Source organism: Oratosquilla oratoria, chromosome 30 (genome assembly GCF_046742065.1).
Source record: "Oratosquilla oratoria isolate Oo_2021 chromosome 30, ASM4674206v1, whole genome shotgun sequence".
NCBI classification, from domain to species: Eukaryota; Metazoa; Arthropoda; class Malacostraca; order Stomatopoda; family Squillidae; genus Oratosquilla; species Oratosquilla oratoria.
In genome coordinates this window covers 7065204-7085231 of record NC_134806.1, presented here as the reverse complement: position 1 = coordinate 7085231, position 20028 = coordinate 7065204, and the positions used below count along the sequence as shown (strand labels likewise).

Below are 20028 nucleotides of genomic sequence, written 5' to 3'. Positions count from 1 at the left end.
ATTTCATTATCCAGTTTGTTCCAAGTGTCCAAAACTCTATGTGGAAAACTGTTTTTCTTCAGTTCTCTTCTATAGCTATGTTTTTTGATTTTCTTTCCATGTCCTCTTGTGTTTCTCTTGTCCCAGTTAAGTAAGTCCTCTCTATCAAGTATCTCTGTGCCTTTCATGATTCTGTAGATGGTCAGTAGGTCACCTCTCTCTTCTTTGCTCCAGTGTCGGTAATTCCAGTTTAGCCAATCTCTCCTCGTATGATAGGTTTGCAAGTGCAGGTGCCATTTTTGTAGCTGCTCTCTGGATTCTTTCTATTTTCTTTATATTCTTTTTGGTACTGGAGGACCGCAATGTCGCCGCATACTCTAGTCTAGGCCTTATCAATGTAACCAATATTTTTTTTATCATGTCTTTGTCCAAGTATGCAAATGCCACTTTTATTGATCTTAGCAAGTTGTAAGTCTCCCCAACAATTTTGTTAATCTGTTTATCATAGGACAAGTCGTTTGTGATAATTACTCCCAAATCTTTTTCGGATCCTACTTTCTTTACTTCCTTGGTTCCAATTGTATATTTTCCTGATATTCTGTTTTTGCTTTTTCCAAACTCCATTATGCTACACTTCTTAGTATTAAAGTCCACTTCCCATTTCTGGCTCCAGTTCCATACCCTATTTAGGTCTTCCTGCAGTGCTTCACAGTCCTTATCAATTTCTACTTTCCTTAACAGTTTGGCGTCATCTGCAAAGAAGCTCATGTAACAGTTCACATCCTCGTCCATGTCATTCATACAGATAGCAAACATTATTGGTGCCAATATAGATCCTTGCGGTACTCCACTGATCACCTCTTTCCAATCTGAATATTTTTCTCTGAGCACTACTCTCATCTTTCTACCAGTCAGGAAGTCCTCCATCCATTTTAGTAGGTTCCCTTGTATTCCTCCTATGTGTTCCAGTTTTTTTTAGTAATTTTCTGTGTGGCACTTTGTCAAAGGCTTTTTGCAAGTCTAGGAATGCACAATCAGCCTATCCATTTCTTTCTTGCACTATGTCTATTAGCCTTGAGTAGAAGCATATTAAGTTTGTGGTGCATGATCTTCCTTGTCTGAACCCAAATTGTCTTGGGTTTAATATGAAGGAGTGATTGTGCCAATAGCACTGTACGGGGCAGAAACATGGAACATAAGAGAGGAAGAGAGAAGGAGTTTGCATGTGTTTGAGATGAAATATGTGAGAAGTATGATAGGGGTTACTAGGCTAGATGGAGTGAGAAATAAGGATGTGAGGAGGAGAACAGGGGTGGAAAGGGAGCTGGGAGATAGGGTTGATGAAAGAGTATTGGGATGTTTGGACACATGGAAAGAATGAGTGAAGAAAGATTAGTAAAATAAGTGTGAAAGGCAGAGGTGGAAGGAGTGAATATGAGGGGGTGTCCTAGGATGAGATGGATGGATGGGGTGAAAGGGGCATTACAAAAGAGAGGAATGTCTCTGGAGGAAGGACGGGAGAGGACAGAAGATAGGGGTGAATGGAGAAGGGTTGTGTATGGATGATGCTGTGATGCATAAGGGGGAGTGGATGGGAGATGGGGGGGTGAGGAAGTATGCATGAGAAAAAATTTGACGCAGCCCAAAGGGATTTCTCCCCGTGTTCTCCTTTTCTGCAAGAGGGGACGGAGAGGGGGGGTTGCTGAATTTATGAAGCGGCCTTGCTGTGGATGTGCTGTCTTGCGACACTGCTTCTGATCCAGGGCAGTGGACAGGATGCAGAGATGACCCATCATCCAGGAGGTGCCAAGATAAGAGGGAGGGAGGAGGGTGGAGGGGAGTGAAATATATAGGAAATGGAATGGGAGGGAGTGGTTTCTATGCCTTTTTCTTTTTGGCTACCCCCTGTGTAAGGGGAAAAAAGCCTTTGGTATATGTATATACAAAGGAGGTAGCCAAATGATGCATAAATCTACTCACATCCTCCCTCTTTTCTTGGCTCCTCCTGGATGACAGGTCATCCCTGAATTTTGCCCATTGCCCTGGGTCAGAAGCAATGCAGCAAGACACAGCACATCCACACCAAGGATGTTTCATTAGTTGGTGGCCCCCTCCTCTCTGTCCCCTCAAGCAGAAAAAGAGATGGGCAGAAATCCCTTTGGGCTGTGTCTAAATGTCATTCATGCATAACTCCCTAACCCCTCCCATCCCCCATCCACTCCCTTGCATGCATCACAGTATCATTGATACACAATCATTCTCCATTCACCCCTATCTTCTGTCTTCTCCCTTCCTTCCTCAATAGATACCCCCCTCTTTCTCAATGCCCCTTTTACCCCACCCATCCATCTCATCCTTACCTAGTTGCATTTTGCGGTAAGGGGAGCTATGCTCGTGGTGTCCCACCTTTGTATCTCACAGTGTCTAGTTTGCTCTTGAACTCATAAATGGTTTCTGCACATACTATTTTTTTGTCTAGTTTGTTCCAAGTGTCCACCACTCTATGTGGAAAACTGCTTTTCTTCAGATCTCTTCTGTTGCTATGTTTTTTTATTTTCTTTCCATGTCCTCTTGTGTTTCTCTTGTCCCAGTTTAACAAGTCCTCTCTATCGAGTATTTCTGTGCCCTTCATAATTCTGTAATGGTCAGTAGGTCACCCCCACATGTTCACTCCATCCACCTCTGCTTCCACACTTCTTTTACTAATATTTCTTTTAAGTAAACATTTATGTAAAGAAAAAGATAACAAAAAGTGTGTGAAAGGCAGATGTGGATGGAATTAGCTCAAGAGAAAAACCAAGAATGAGGTAAATGGTCAAGGTGAAAGGGGAGTTGACTGTTTGAGGAATTTCTTGTCTACTCTGTAAAATTAGTAGTCAACAAGTGTAATGCAACAATGGATGGTTAACCAATTTAGGCTATTAGGCTCTGCTGTGATATTGCATCTTGCTGCATTGCCTCTGACCCAAACAATGATTGGGAGACAGAGATGACTTTTCCCATAGGGAGCTAAAATGGAAAGGACAGCAAATGGGTTTTTGGATGGATGAATCAATTCATTCAATTGTTGCCTTGATCTTTACCAAATGGAAAACCTGCAGCTTCACAGTGGTTGGCATCAGTCCTCAAGCCCTATCACAGAGCTCCCTGAGAAGAAACTAGTGTGGGACTATTTCTATGTCATGGGCTGAAAGTGGTTGGGAAAGGAGAGCAGCTATTAGTTGTCAGTTCATGTGTGAAAAAGTGTAAGAAATATACTTTAATTTGACAGAGAGAGATCTTCGTCCCAGTCCGGAGATTTAATGGTGACTTCTACCCTCCTCCTACTGCTCTCAGCCACCAATATAGAAAGTCCTACAATAACATAAAGTTCAATGTTTCTTCTCAGAGAGATCTGTGAGAGGGCCTGTGGTCCTTTACCAATCACTATAGGGTTGCAGCCACTCAGTGAAACCTGAGGCAACAATTGTTTTAATAATACACCCACTCCTCGTTTAACGACCTACTCGGTTAACGACAACTCAGAGTAACGACGGGCTTTATGACGTCGTTTAACGTATATCTCCCGAAGTTACGACGTCGTGTACGATAATTAAGTTGGCCGAGGCAAATTTGTTTGATGTTATAGATGAACTTGTACGGTGGATATTAGCTGTGAGGTAAAGTGTTCTGAAGCTTAGGTCTACATTACCATCCTGCAAGCTGCAAAAACTACCTGGGGTACAGTATATACCAGTAGTGGTAAATTTTTAGTTTCGACCATGGGCGCAATATAACAATAGAAAATTAATTATTAATTTTGTAAATTATAATGTATCAACGTAATATGCAATTTTGTGAGCGGAAATAGAAAAAAAAGATGCTAAAACAGATTTCGTAAGTAACGAAGTCATGTCGGACGAATGGTACACCATGTTTGTTATGATAGATGCCGATGTCGAAGAAATGAAAGGATAAATTAATTCGTCTAACCTAAGCTAAACTAACCTAACCTGTGTTTAATAAATGATTACCTGCAAATTAAATGTCATCCGGCTCGTCCTCGTTGTCGTCGTCGTGAGAGACGTTGGCAGACGACAAGATGGCGTCCCGAGCATATGCTACCGACTTCGTTCATTAGCATATTTTCTTGTAGTAAGGTATTTTTTACTTTCATTTCCGCCCACAAAATTGCATATTACGTTGATACATTTTAATTTACAAAATTAACAATTAATTTTCTATGGCTATTTTGCGTCCATGGTCGAAACTAAAAAAATACCCCAGTATTCAATATGGAATGTCAGCATATGCAGATTTGGTCATATACGGTAATTTTAGGAACCTAACCACCGTAAATAAACAGTAAATAAAGCTTTAATGTATTGTATAAAAGAGGGAAAATGCACGAAAATAAAGATACATGTATTGCTGGTCATTGTACATACAGTACATGTACATATATGTATACACTTTCGCTTAATGACCAATTCGGTTGACAACGGCGCGCTGGTCCCAATTGTCGTCGTTAAACGAGGAGTGGTTGTACATATATACACACATTTTTTCTGGTTGCCACTAGGGGATTTTATTCAGGTAAAGGAAAGCTACCTTTCAGGCATAAACCTTATCAACCCAAACATGATAGAAAAAACTATTCACATACATTTTCCATGGTTGCTGCAATTTTTCTTTTCTTTTTCTTTTTTTTCCCCCAAGCTGAGAAACCTCCCATCACCCCCCCTATACACACACTTGCCATTCTAGAGATCATATATTCATAAAATAAATTAGCCTTCACAAATACAAACATAATATTCAAAAATACTTACCTCCTCTTGGCCTCTGCCATCTCTTTTCCTATCTGGATTCGTTTCCTCTCCCTTTCCCGCAGCTCTGACACCTCCTGCTCATGCTTTTCTTGTCTACGTGCTTTCAATTTTTCTTCTAGTTCCTTAACCTGTTTCATTTTAATCACAAGAACATTAATGTATTAAAAGTTCATTACTGATATATATACACACACACACACATATATTTAAATTTCCCCCCAATTTTGGCTTATAGAATAGATCTGACAAATGCTATGCAATTCTAATCAACTAAAAAAAAATTCCCATTGTGGAGTTATGGAACTAAATTTAACTCTTCTACCAGGCAGCATATAATGTACATTTTATTTCCATCTCTATAATGTGACTTTAATCATCTAAGAGAGTCCCTGAATTGAAGTGGTCATGAGAAATCATCTTAATTTTTTACAAAGGGCATTCCAGTTCGTGTGAATCAGAGATTACTTTGGATATCCTGTATTGCTTGAATTTGATCAATGGCCCAGTTTGGGGGGTGAGGCCACAGCCAGATTCTAAAGTTAGGGTGAGAGAGCTAAAAAAAAAAGTGTCATGACACATACCAAATATTCTAGATTCATATACATTTTTGTTTTGTATTCAAAATCAAAGCACAAGGGTGATGCAGTTTTAAAGGGAATACATTGATTTTTATTTCATCTATCTATACACTTTACAAGGGAAAGGGGTCAAGTGTGAGTGTAGTAGTTTCAGAGGGATCAACTTGTTGAGTGTAGTTGGGAAGGCTTATGGGAACGTCTTGATTGAGAGGATTAGGAGAGGAACAGAGGAAGTAATTGGTGAGGAACAGTGTGATTTTAGGACAGGTAGGGGTTGTGTAGATCAGATTTTTATGGTAAGACAGATATATGAGAAAGCTATAGGAAAAGGTAAGGATGTTTTTTGGGTCTTTATGGATTTGGAAAAGGCTTATGACAGGGTAGACAGGAAGGCACTGTGGGAGATACTGCAGATATATGGGATAGGAGGAAAGCTGTTAGAGCAGTCAAGAGTTTTTAGGAGAGTAGAGCTTGTGTTAAGATTAGAAATGGAGAGAGTGAATGGTTTGAGGTAAAGGTGGGACTTCGTCAGGGATGTGTTATGTCGCCCTGGCTGTTCAATCTATATATGGATGGGGTGGTGTGAGAGGTGAATGCAGGGGCAGTGGGTAGGGGGTTGGAGATGGTTAAAGAGAATGGAGAAAAAAGGGAGATAAGCCAGCTGTTGTTTGTTGACGACACTGTGCTTGTAGCAGGATCAGAGGAGGGAGTGAGGAAGTTAGTGACAGAGTTTGGGAGAGTGTGTGAAAGAAGGAAGTATAAGATAAATGTGGGTAAAAGTAAGGTGATGAGATGTACAAGAGGAGAGAGTGGCAGCAGGCTGGAAGTGACTACTAAGGGAGAGAGACTGGAGGAAGTGGATAGTTTTAGATACTTGGGTGCGAATGTGGCAGAAAAGGGAGGAGTGGGGGTGGAGGTAGAATATAGATTGAGAGAAGCGAGTAAATGCCTTGGGGGATTGAAAAGTGTAATGAGAAATAGACATTTGGGAATGGATGCTAAAAGGAGATTGTATGAAGGAGTGATTGTGCCGACAGCACTGAACAGGGCAGAAACATGGAACATAAGAAAGGAAGAAAGGAGTTTGTATGTGTTTACCTTGTTGTATTTACCTAGTTGTATTTTATGGGACGGGAGCTATGCTCGTTGTGACCCGTTTTCGTATCTCTCCACATCCAGTTTATTCTTGAACTCGTGTATAGTTCTGGCATTCACTGTTTCACAGTTTAGTTTGTTCCAGACATTGATCACTCTGTGCGGGAGACTTTTTTTTCAGGTCTCTTCTGTAACTGTCCCTTTTTAGCTTATCGTGTCCTCTTGTTTCTCTCTTGTCCCATTTCAATAGGTCATCTCTATCGAGAACTTCCATCCCTTTTATAATTCTGAAGGTGGTCAACAGGTCACCTCTTTCCCTTCTATGCTCCAATGTTGACAGCTGTAATTTCTCCAATCTTTGTTCATATGTCAAATTTGATAGTGTGGGTGCCATCTTTGTCGCCGCTCTTTGGATTCTTTCTAATTTCTTTGTGTTTTTCTTTGTGCTTGGTGCCCACATTGATTCAGCATATTCTAGTTTTGGTCTTATCAATGTAGTAATTATTTTCTTGACCATCTCTTTATCCATGTAGTTAAAGGCCACTTTCATTGATCTTAATAAGTTGTAAGTCTCTCCGAATAATTTATTTACAGGTTTGTCAGGTGTCAAGTCACTGAGATGATTACTCCTAGGTCCCTCCCTGAGTTTATTTTCTTTACTTCTTTGTTTCCAATCATATATTTTCCCGAAACTCTATTTTTGCCTCTTCCAAATTCCATTATGCTACATTTCTTGATGTTGAAGTTCATCTCGTATTTCTGGCTCCATTCCCATACTTAATCCAGGTCATCTTGTAGCGATCTGCAATCTTCTTCTGTTTTCACTCTCTTGAATAATTTGGCATCGTCGGCAAAAAAATTCATGTAACAATTAACTCCTTCATCCATATCATTTATGTATATGGCAAACATTAAAGGAGCCAAAATAGAGCCTTGTGGGACGCCACTTTTTACATCTTCTGATTTCGAACTTTTGTCTCTAAGTACCACTCTCATTTTTCTCCCAGTTAAGAAGTCCTTCACCCATTCCAATAGTTTACCTTGGATTCCTATTTTTTTAATTTTACTGATTAATTTTTTGTGTGGTACCTTATCAAAAGCTTTCTGCAAATCCAGGAAGGTGCAGTCTGCCCATCCATCTCTTTCTTGTATTATCTCAATTAGTCTCAAGTAAAAGCAGATTAAATTTGTGGTGCACGATCTTCCACTTCTAAAACCAAATTGTTTGGGGTTTATTATTTTATTTTCTTCCAAGTGTTTGGTCCATCTGTTCCTGATAACCTTTTCGCATATTTTTGCTACTGTGCTTGTGAGGGACACCGGTCTAAAGTTTGTAGGATCTTCCCTGTTTCCTCCTTTGTGTATTGGTACTATGTTTGCATCTTTACAATCTTGCAGTACATTTCCCTCTTTTAATGAGAAGTCTATTATCTTGTATAGTTTATCTCTAAGTTTGTCTATACACTCTTTCAATATCCAATTTGCAATTTCATCTGGTCAGTGTGACTTTCTGACATCTAGGCTTTTTATTTGGTCTCTTATTTCCTTCTGTGTTATTTTCATTTCCTTCATCATGGGTGAACTTTCTAGTTGTTCATCCTCCCGGGGTTGTGAGCTCTCAATTGTAAAAACAGACCTGAAATGTCTGATCATAACTTCTGCCATCTCTGTGTCGTCTATGTACTCTTTATCTCCTTCACGCAATTTTACTATATCATGCTTATCCTTTAGTTTGTCGTTTACATATCTGTAAAAGAGTTTTGGTTGATCCTTACATTTGTCTATGATATCCCTTTCATATTCTCTTTTTTCTTTCCTGCGTATGTTTACATATTCATTTGTAAGATTTTTATGTTTGTCATTTGGATGTTTTCCTATCTTTTTTCCATTTTTTCCAAGCTTTATCTCTCCTGGCTTTAGCCTCACTACATCTTTTGTTGAACCAACATTTTATATAAATTTCTTTTTGTTTCTTTTTTGGTACATATTTGTTAACTCCCTCTTTATAATTTTCTTTAAATATGTTCCATTTGTCATCCATATTCATTTCCTCTTTAGAGAACCTATCCCAATTTGAGTTTTGGACAAATTTCCTTAGTTTTACAAAGTTTGTTTTGTTGTACATAAATCTTCCTTCTAAATGTTTATCATTTCTATGTTGTTCTGTTCTTTTAATTCAAACTCTATTAGTATATGGTCACTTTTTCCAATTGGTGTTTTATATTCCATTCTGTTCACAATATCTGGTTCAGAGGTTAATATTAGGTCTAGTTTCGATGGTTCCTCATTGTTTCTATATCTAGTATTCTTCTTAACACATTGTGTTAGAGTGTATTCAATGGTCATATCTAGTAGCATGTTGCTCCAGAGTTCATCTCGCCCTTTAACTGTCATGCACGCAAACAACACAACATACACTCTATAAAGGATTTGTGGGAAAACCCAGTTTCGACTGTAGCATTCCTTGGGGAGATGGGACTGCTCGGACAGACAGTCTAGGGAACGACGACAACAACAACTGTCATTTCTTCCCAAATTATGTCTTTTGCATTAAAATAGCCCATGATTACTATGTTTCCACCCTCTTTCAGTAAATCATTTAGCACCTTTATTGTTTCTTCCAATAATTTGGAATGTTCACTATCTGGCCATGCATGGGTTTTTGGTGGTACATACACTACTACAAATTTTCTGCTTTTCATCTTTTTGTTGGCAATTTTAATCATAATTACTTCTGTATTTCCCTGACCTTTGATTATCTTTGTCACATTTAAACCTTTTTTGGTTAATATCATGACACCACCTTGCTTATCAGTTCTGTTTTTCACCCATTGGTTATACAAAACCATGTCCCACTATGCTTGTTAATAGCGGTCCTTTCAGTTTTGTCTCTACTATGCCCATGATGTCAGGTTTTTCTGTTTCTAGATAGTCATTTAGTTTGTTGATTCCAGAGATCATACCATCGATGTTTGTGTATGCCACTTTTATTTTCATATTTTCTTTTCTTTTTTGGTTTAGGTTTCCATTTTTTTTTATATACCATTTTTTCAGTTTCAAATCCAGCACTCTCCAAAAAAACTTTTTTTTTTTTTCGTCTCTTTTCATTCCTATCACTTGCTTCAATTCTGAGCGCTTTGTCTTTCTCTTTTTCCTCATCATTAATTATTTTTTGTATTCTTATATTTTTGAATTTCTCGCTATTTGTCAGTTGGACCACTTTTGATAATGCTTCCCCTGCCATCATTTGAGTTCTTAGTTTCATTTCTAGAGGTCTGTGGTGTTTTTCTTTTAAGTATTTGCCTATCCTGTGAATCTTGTCGATTTCTTTAACGAGATTTTGACCTTCATCCTGTATTTCTTTCAGAATTTCTTTGACTAATTCCTTCTCCTCCTTTTCTTTTTGGTATCTATACATATCATGCTTTTCCTGTATACCATGGACCACAATGCACTTACCTTTGTCAACTGTGTCTCTCACCAAATTTTCCTTCTCTTTAATTACTTTTATAACTGTTTCTTTTGTATTTTCTTCCATCTGCTCTTTTAATATTTTTCTAAATGATATTTCTTGATTTTCCTGTTCTTTCTTCCATTGATTCTTTATTTCAATGAGGTCTGTTTCTTTAATTGATTCTGCTACTTTACCGGTCACTACTTGCAACTGTTCATTTACCTTCTTTTTTAGTTCATCATTTTTATTTTTATCCTCATTTTTCAGTCTTTCGTTTTCTCTCTTAAGACCTTCTATTTCTATTTTATTTGTTTGAGATAAAATGCCTGAGAAGTAGGATAGGGGTCACTAGGCTAGATTGAGTGAGAAATGAGGAGGTGAGGAGAACAGGGGTGGAAAAGGAGTTGGGAGATAGGATTAATGAAAGAATATTGGGATAGTTTGGACACATGGAAAGAACGAGTGAAGAGAGATTAGTAAAAGAGGTGTGGAAGGCAGAGGTGGAAGGAGTGAACATGAGGAGCTGTCCTTGGATGAGATGGATGGATGGGGTAAAAGGGGCATTGGGAAAGAGAAGAATGTCTGTTGAGGAAGGATGGAAGAGGACTGATGATAGGGGTGAATGGAGAAGGGTTGTGTATGGATGATGCTGTGATGCATGAGTGGGAGTGGGTGGGGGATGGGGGATAAGGGAGTATGTATAAGAAATAAATTGATGCAGCCTGAAGGGAATTCTCCTTGTCTACTCATTTTCTGCATGAGGAGATGGAGGGGGGGGGGTTGCCGAATTAATGAAGTGGCCTTGCTGTGGATGTGCTATGTCTTGCAACACTGCTTTTGACCCAGGGCAATGGACAAGATGCAGGGATGACCCATTATCCAGGAGGTGCCAAGATAAGAGGGAGGGAAGAGGGTGGAGGGGAGTGGAATATGTAGGGGATGGAATTGGTGGAAGTGGTTTCTATGCCTTTTTCTTTTGGCTACCTCCCATGTAAGGGGAAAAAAGCCTTTGGTATATGTATGTATGTATATACTAAGGTTTTTTTCCCCTTTACAAGGAAGGCAGCTAAATCAAATACTTCATATAAAATCATAAGGAAGATAGTTTTAAAGTAAATCATTGTTATTGTCTTTAGAATGAAAACAAAATAAAACTTTTTTACCTTACATACATATATAATTTTTTTTTTTTTTCTCCCATACAAGGGAGGTAGCCAAGGTCAAAGGCACAAATCCACTCCCACCCCCCTGCATACTCCACTCCCATTAACCATCCCTCCCTCTGTCTTTTCTCGGTTCCTCCCGGATGATGGATCATCCCTACATCTCACCTACTACCCTGGATCAGAAGCAATGCAGCAAGACACAGCACATCCACAGCAAGGCCGCCTCATTTAATCTACTCTTTTTTGCCTACTTTATATTATGCTTTACTTCTCTTTTCTTTGTACTTCTCATATGATTATCTTCTCTTATTTTGCAACTTGTATGTGAATGCTCATTTCTTCTCTTCTACAACTTTCTTTGCTTCATCATCCCACCATTCACTACCCTTCCATTTGCTCCCATCCTCCTTGTTCCACACACCATCTTTGCACATCTTGTGACTCCCTCCTTGAAACATCCCCATTCCTCCACTTCTATTTCTAATCTATCCTTCACTCCCTCCCACTCTTCTCTCAGCTTCTTCTTGTAATCCTCCTTTTCTTTCTTTTTTAAGTAGTTTACTTTATGCATCTCCCTATCTTCTATTCTTTTTCCTTTCTCCATCTGTCCTCCATTCTCAACTTACCTTCCACAAAAAAAATATCTCATATTCCCTTACTCTCTCCTCTAAGAACATGTACATCCAAAACTCTTCCTACTCTTCTGGTTACCACTATATAGTCCAATGAAGCCCTACCACTCTTCCATCCATCACCCTCTCTCATGTATACTTATGCTTGACTTTCTCTCAAAACACTGTATTTGCCATCATCAACTCTCTGGACACATCACCATCATCCATCCACTACAATTTTTTGCTGGCACTCCACACTTTCCAACCACTCCATCTATTGGTACTGGAAAAAAATCAGATGTTTAACTTAAGAAATAAACAAAACTATGTTGTACCTTTTCTTTCTTTTCTTCATCGGAGAGTGGTTTCTTTTCCTCTATGGATTCTGAGAAGTTAGAGTGGCCAGATTTTGTAGCATGGAATTCTACTTCTTCAGGTGTATTGAAAAGTTTACCACAGCTATTCAAAGGATGTAGGGGGCACAGGAGAAAACAAAAATGAGATTTGAAAGAAAGAAAGGAAGAAAAAAAAAAAAAAAAAAAAAAAAAAAAAAAAAAAAAATATATTGATCATTTAAGCTCAAAGGGGGATCAAGTTCCTTTGTTCCACTATAAGTACAAATCATTACTTTAACAACCTTAATACCAAGTTATGACAGTTTTATTCTTCTCATTTTTCTTGTAGTAAATCTACCATTTCCCTTGTCCCTAACTATTTCTATCTTCACTCTCTTACTCATCACATCTGATGGATTTAGCAGTTTCCTCTTGCTGTTCCTCAGATCCTCCAGCTTCAGTTTTATCTTCTGATTCCTGGCCTCCATCTACCCTAGTCTTTTCTTCTGCCTTTATACTGCCCTCTGACACCTCACCTTTTAAACACAAGGATAAAAATTAATATGTGAAGTGAGCAAAATGAAAAATATCATATTACAAAGACTGCAGGGATCTACAATGAAAAATTAAATTACATTACTCACCTGTTGCCTGGGTTGTTTCTTCATCAACACCAGGATCATCTGAATGTGCTAATAGCCATTCCATGGCTTGTTCAATACTTCCACCAGTTATGGCAAGAGCTTTTTCCCTGCAAAATAAGGTATACACTATATGAACTGAAGTGCATAATTACCTCACAAAGATATGCATATAAATAGTGTCCGATATACATTTTACTTCATTTTTCAAAAATTCATAAATATATTTTGTACAGTAAAATAACTTCTCATATTAAGTACAAGCACCAAGAATGACAGAAGCAGCAACATGATGATGATGAATTTTTCAATATTATTTTTTATTTTGTCATTTTATTCTAGTTACTTTCCTCTTGGTTAACTTAACCACTCCAGTGCAACTCAAATTCTTGTGCACAGCATTGGCTGCCATATGTAATTTGCATCACACTACTCACATTATCTATTTGTCTGTCTGTCTGATTGTTTATTTGTTTGTATGTACACGAACTCCTCCTAGGGTTTTAAAGATAGACCCCCATAACCATATATATTCTGATACCCTATCACTCCAGGTACTTGGATAACTATATTTCATTTTGAAAATGTGTATATATATATATATATATATATATATATTTTTTTTTGGTTAGGGTTAAGGGTTAAAGTTAGGAGGTTTATGTAGTATCCCCTGAAGTTGCATAGTATTTTTTGTGACTTAAGAATTAATATGATTAAACAAACCATTGTATGTATCCATAAACATTATTTACATTTGTGAAATTAATGTTGCCACAAACCATTATAGCTTTTGAAAGAAGAAAGCATGTTCATGGAAAATGGTTGTATAATTTTACCAAATGTTGAAATATTGGTTATTTTCATCTAATCTTTGTGCGGGCAGAAATAGTTCATTCACAAACTCCTAAATTTATGCAGATAAACCCCTATAACTATATATATTCTGAAGATAAACTAGATACAGTACATTTCTTCACCTTTCAGTTGTAGACATTTATTGTCAATCCAACACACATGCACATACACACGCACACAAAAGAATGTGTACGAAGATCATGCACCACAAACTTAATATGCTTTTACTCAAGACTAATAGACATAGTGCAAGAAAGAAATGGATGGGCTGATTGTGCATTCCTAGACTTGCAAAAAGCCTTTGACAAAGTACCACACAGAAAATTACTAAAAAAACTGGAACACATAGGAGGAATACAAGGAAACCTACTAAAATGGATGGAGGACTTTCTGACTGGTAGAAAGATGAGAGTAATGCTCAGAGAAAAATATTCAGATTGGAAAGAGGTGATCAGTGGAGTACCGCAAGGATCTGTACTGGCACCAATAATGTTTGCTATCTATATGAATGACATGGACGAGGACGTGAACTACTACATGAGCTTCTTTGCTGATGACACCAAACTGTTAAGGAAAGTAGAAACTGATGAGGACTGTGAAGCACTGCAAGAAGACCTAAATAGGGTATGGAACTGGAGTCAGAAATGGGAAGTGGACTTTAATACTAAGAAGTGTAGCATAATGGAGTTTGGAAAAAGCAAAAACAGAATATCAGGAAAATATACAATTGGAACCAAGGAAGTAAAGAAAGTAGGATCCAAAAAAGATTTGGGTGTAATTATCACGAACGACTTGTCCTATGATATACAAATTAACAAAATTGTCGGGGAGACTTACAACTTGCTAAGATCAATAAAAGTGGCATTTACATACTTGGACGAAGACATGATAAAAAAAATATTGGTTACATTGATAAGGCCTAGATTAGAGTATGCGGCGACATTGTGGTCCCCCAGTACCAAAAAGAATATAAAGAAAATAGAAAGAATCCAAAGAGCAGCTACAAAAATGGCACCTGCACTTGCAAACCTATCATACGAGGAGAGATTGGCTAAACTGGAATTACCGACACTGGAGCAAAGAAGAGAGAGAGGTGACCTATTGACCATCTACAGAATCATGAAAGGCACAGAGATACTTGATAGAGAGAACTTACTTAACTGGGACAAAAGACACACAAGAGGACATGGTAAGAAAATCAAAAAACATAGCTATAGAAGAGAACTGAAGAAAAACAGTTTTCCACATAGAGTTTTGGACACTTGGAACAAACTGGATAATGAAATAGTATGTGCAAACACCATTCATGAGTTTAAAAACAAACTAGACACTGCCAGATACAATGGCGGGACAACACGAGCATAGCTCTCCTTCCCGCAAAATACAACTAGGTAAATACATGATATTTGTGTTTGTGTATGCATGTATTTTCAAACTAGGGTTTCCCAACTTCGGGAGGGGGGGGGTTGCACACTTGGGAGAGGGAGTATTTACAGCTATATTAAAAAAAAAAATATATATATATATATATATATAATATATATATATATAATATATATATATATATATATATATATAATATATATATATATATATATATATATATATATATATATACACACATATATATATATCCCCGTCTGGGGTATTGGCTGCTTGTTATTGTGGCAAAGTAGCATGCAGTCGATACTTTAGGGTCTATATGGGGCGCCCCTACGGACCAGAGCCACACATCATTTTGTCTATGATAGAAGAAATTCTGTTCATAGAGAAATTATGACACTTTTATACTACGACTGTCCCTCCGTTATGCTGTCCCCCAACCCCTTGTTGCTGTCCTGTACCATTTCTCTGAGTATTCTCTTTCTGATTGGGGGAATTCCCTGTGGTGGGGGAAAAGAATACTGCCACCAAGTTTTCCCACTTGGATCGTAAGAGGCGAGAAGAAAGGGACGGGGAGAGGGACTAGGCATCCTTCTCCCTGTAGCCCCACGGGGCACACATCCTAAAGACAAAAGTGAAGGCATAAGGGGTGCTGGCGGGCCTCGGGCCAGCACCCTAAGGTTTGGGTCTTTTAATGTGCGTGGATGTGGTACAGATGAGAGTAAAAGGGAAGAGATAGGTAGTATGTTTGTGAGAAGAAAGTTGGATGTGTTGGCTTTGAGTGAAACTAAGTTGAAAGGGAAGGGTGAGTGTATGTTTGGGAGTGTAAGTGGGAGGTTATCAGGAGTGAAGAGAGGGCGAGGGAGGGAAGGGGTGGCTATTCTTGTAAGTGAGGAGATAGGTAAAGGGGTAGTGGAGTGGAAGGAGGTTTCCTCAAGGATAATGTGGATGAAGGTGAAACTGGGAAAGGAGATGTGGGTCTTTGTAAGTGCATATGGGCCGGGCAGTGAGAAGAGCATGGAAGAAAGGGAGGCCTTTTGGATAGATTTAAATGAGTGCATAGAGGGTTTAGGAAGAAATGTCAATGTAATAGTACTGGGAGACCTTAATGCTAGAGTGGGAAATGGTCCAATCGATGGAGTGGTTGGGAAGTGTGGAGTTCCAGGAAAGAATCGTAGTGGAGAGTTGATGGTGGAAATGTGTCTAGAAAGAGAGTTGATGATAGCAAATACAGTGTTTCGGAAGAAAGTCAAGCATAAGTACACATGGGAGAGGGTGGTGGAGGGAAGGGTGGTAGATAGAGCGCTAATGGATTATGTAGTGGTAAATAGGATTATGATAGGAAGAGTTAAGGATGTACATGTGCTAAGGGGAGAAGGTGGGGGAATATCAGATCATTTTTTGGTGGAAGGTAAGTTGAGAGTGGAGGATAGGTGGAGAAGGAGGAAAGGGACAAAAGGTAGGGAGGTTCTTAGAGTGAACTCCTTGAATGAAAAGGAAAAGGAGAAGGAATACGAAAAGAAGCTGAAGGAGGAGTGGGAGGGAGTAAAGGATAGAGCAGAGATGGGTGTGGAGGAGGAATGGGGATGGTTCAAGGAGGGAGTCTTAAAGTGTGCAAGGATGGTGTGTGGAACAAGAAGGACAGGGGGAAATAGAAGAAAGGGTAGTGAATGGTGGGATGAGGAAACAAAGAAGGTTGTAGAAGAGAAGAAGCGAGCATTCACAGATTGGTAACAAAAGAGGACAGGGGAGTCATATGAGAGGTACAAAGAAAAGAAAAGAGAAGTAAAGCAAAAGGTAAAGGAGGCAAAGAGGAGAGCAGATGTGAAATGGGGTAGGAGTATGACAGAAAATTTTGAAAGTAATAAAAAGATGTTTTGGAAAGAAATTAAGAGAGGAAGAGGAGGCGAATCAAGTAGGGAAGAAAAGGTAAAAGGTACAGATGGAGAGTTGATAATGGAAGAGATGGCAGTGAGGGGAAGATGGGCAGAATATTTTAGGGAGTTGCTAAATGTGAAGGAGGATAGGGAAGGAAAGATAGCTGCAGTGGGAAATACGAAGAAAATGAGAGTGATGAGTGAGGAGAACGGAGGAGAAATAAGGAAGGATGAGGTGAAGGCAGTTGTAAAGATGATGAAAGCAGGTAAGGCACCTGGTCTGGATGGATGTCATGCAGAATGTCTGAAAAAGGGAGGTTCAGTGATGGTGGACTGGTTGGTGAGATTATTTAATGTTTGCTGGAGAGAGGGTAAAGTACCGGAGGACTGGAGTAGTGCCTGTATAGTTCCTCTTTACAAGGGAAAAGGGGACAAGTGTGAATGTAGTAATTTCAGAGGGATTAGCCTGTTGAGTGTAGTAGGGAAGGCTTATGGGAGAATCTTAATTGAGAGGATTAGGAGAGGAACAGAAGGAGTAATTGGTGAGGAACAGTGTGGATTTAGGACGGGTAGAGGTTGTGTAGATCAGATCTTTGTGGTAAGACAGATATGTGAGAAAGCTATAGGAAAGGGGAAGGATGTTTTTTGGGCTTTTATGGATCTGGAAAAGGCTTATGATAGGGTAGACAGAAAGGCACTGTGGGAGGTTATGCAGATTTATGGGATAGGAGGAAAGCTTTTGGGAGCTGTCAAGAGTTTTTATGTGAGTAGTAGAGCATGTGTTAGGATTGGAAATGGAGAGAGTGAGTGGTTTGAAGTAAAGGTGGGACTTCGTCAAGGATGCGTTATGTCGCCCTGGCTGTTCAACTTATACATGGATGGGGTGGTGCGAGAGGTGAATGCTAGGGTAGTGAGTCAGGGATTGGAGATGGTTAAAGAAAATGGAGAAAAGTGGGAGGTGAGCCAGCTGTTGTTTGCGGACGACACTGCGCTTGTGGCAGGGTCAGACGAGGGATTGAGGAAGCTGGTGGCAGAGTTTGGGAGAGTATGTGATAGAAGAAAGCTAAAGATAAATGTGGGTAAAAGTAAGGTGATGAGATGTACAAGGGGTGAAAGTGGCAGTAGACTGGAAGTGAACATTAAGGGAGAGCGACTGGAGGAAGTGGATAGTTTTAGATACTTGGGTGCAAGTGTAGCAGGAAAAGGTGGAGTGAAGGTGGAGGTAGAATGTAGATTGAGAGAAGCGAGTAAATGCCTTGGTGGTTTAAAGAGTGTAATGAGAAATAGACATTTGGGAATGGATGCGAAGAGGAGACTGTATGAAGGATTGATTGTGCCAACAGCACTGTATGGGGCAGAAACGTGGAACATAAGAGAAGAAGAGAGAAGGAGTTTGAATGTGTTTGAGATGAGGTGTCTGAGAAGTATGGTGGGGGTTACTAGGCTAGATAGAGTGAGAAATGAGGAGGTGAGGAGGAGAACAGGGGTGAAAAAGGATTTGGGAGAGAGGGTTGATGAAAGAATATTAGGATGGTTTGGACACATGGAAAGAATGAGTGAAGAAAGACTAGTAAAAGAGGTATGGAAGGCAGATGTGGAGGGAGTGAACATGAGGGGACGTCCTAGGATGAGGTGGATGGATGGGGTGAAGGGGGCTTTGGGGAAGAGGGGAATGTCTGTTGAGGAAGGAAGGGAGAGGACGGAAGACAGAGGTGAGTGGAGAATGGTTGTATATGGATGATGTTGTGAATGCATGAGGAGGAATAGGCGGGGGGGTGGGGGGTGGGGTAGTATGTGTGAGTAAATTTTGACGCAGCCCGAAGGGATTTCTCCCCGTCCTCTCCTTATATGCAAAGGGGGACGGAGAGGGGGGGTCGCCGATTAAATGAAGCGGCCTTGCTGTGGATGTACTGTGTCTTGCGACACTGCTTCTGACCCAGGGCGGTGGGCAGGGTTCAGGGATGACCCGTCATCCAGGAGGTGCTCAGATGAGAGGAAGGGTGGGAGGGGTGTGGAGTGTATTTAGGGATGAAATGGGTGGGAGTGTTTTTATGCCTTTCCTTTTGTGGCTACCTCCCTTGGAAGGGGGAAAAAGCCTTGGTATATGTATGTATGTATGTATATATATATATATATATATATATATATATATATATATATATATATATATATACAGTCAAACCTCGAAAGCCCGGACCCTCGTATGACCGGTCGAAATGAACAAAGGGTGGAGTTTTCAAGCAAAGTTCCCTATTTGTCCGGTAGGTGGCAGCGACGGCCGTACACGTGTACTCAAGCCCGGCCCAGTCAAGCCGCCACCAGGGCTGCCGTTTCGTAGAATTTTGTACCAAAGCGTAGTAAAATAGCGGCATGTGGCAACTGCACACGGACATGAGGAAATTTTTTCTACTTATCAGCGGGCTCTTAAAAACATTCAAAAACTCAAACTTTTGTTTAAAAATCATAGAACTAGTTATCAAATAACAAATGGTACATCAAAATATGACTTTTATTGGTAACTGTGTTACTTATAAAATATTATACCCCAAAAGATATGTTTTTACGGTGTAGAAAAAAATTCTACGCTAAAGTTTCAGCTTTCTTTTAGCACCAGGGCTGCCATTTCATAGAATTTTGTACCAAAATGTAGTAATATAGTGGCATGTGGCAACTGCACACGGACATGAGGAAATTTTTTCTACATATGAGCAGTCTGTTAAAAACATTCAAAAACTCAAACTTTTGTTTAAAAATCATAGAACTAGTTGTCAACTAATAAATGGTACATCAAAATATGACTTTTATTGGTAACTGTATTACTTATAAAATATTATACCCCAAAAGATATGTTTTTACGGTGTAGAAAAAATCTATACGCTAAAGTTTCAGCATTCTTTTAGCGATAATAATATAAAATAATATAATTTTATATCTTACTGAATATATTAGGGCATGGGGGCCTTATATACATTCAAGAATAAAAAAACTAGAACCAATATTTTGTCAAAGTTTGACAAGTATATCTTGCTATGAAAGTCTGCACACGCCCGAGAAAAATGTATGCCCCGGTATGGCAACACTCCCATTCTACATGGCAACCCTGGCCGCCACCACTGTCCCGCGTGCATACCTTCCGATATTTACATTGTACGTAATAAAAAATACAGTACAGTACACTGTATGTACAGTACATTTACATGCCTGTATTACAGAATTATTAGTACTATAGTATTATTATTA

General features: G+C 39.2%; 1 protein-coding gene across 4 annotated transcripts in view; it reads right to left on the bottom strand.

The window, feature by feature from the left end:
- Positions 1 to 20028, bottom strand: part of LOC143041001 (UBX domain-containing protein 1) — a 148384-nt gene that overhangs the window by 96569 nt on the left and 31787 nt on the right. For all 4 annotated transcript variants that reach the window (XM_076212520.1, XM_076212522.1, XM_076212523.1 and 1 more), the window contains exons 2-5: positions 12677 to 12783; positions 12433 to 12568; positions 12033 to 12156; positions 4791 to 4918 (exon numbers count right to left, since the gene is read on the bottom strand). In XM_076212520.1, the coding sequence (XP_076068635.1) occupies positions 4791 to 4918; positions 12033 to 12156; positions 12433 to 12568; positions 12677 to 12783 (495 nt within the window). The remainder of the gene's footprint in view (positions 1 to 4790; positions 4919 to 12032; positions 12157 to 12432; positions 12569 to 12676; positions 12784 to 20028) is intronic.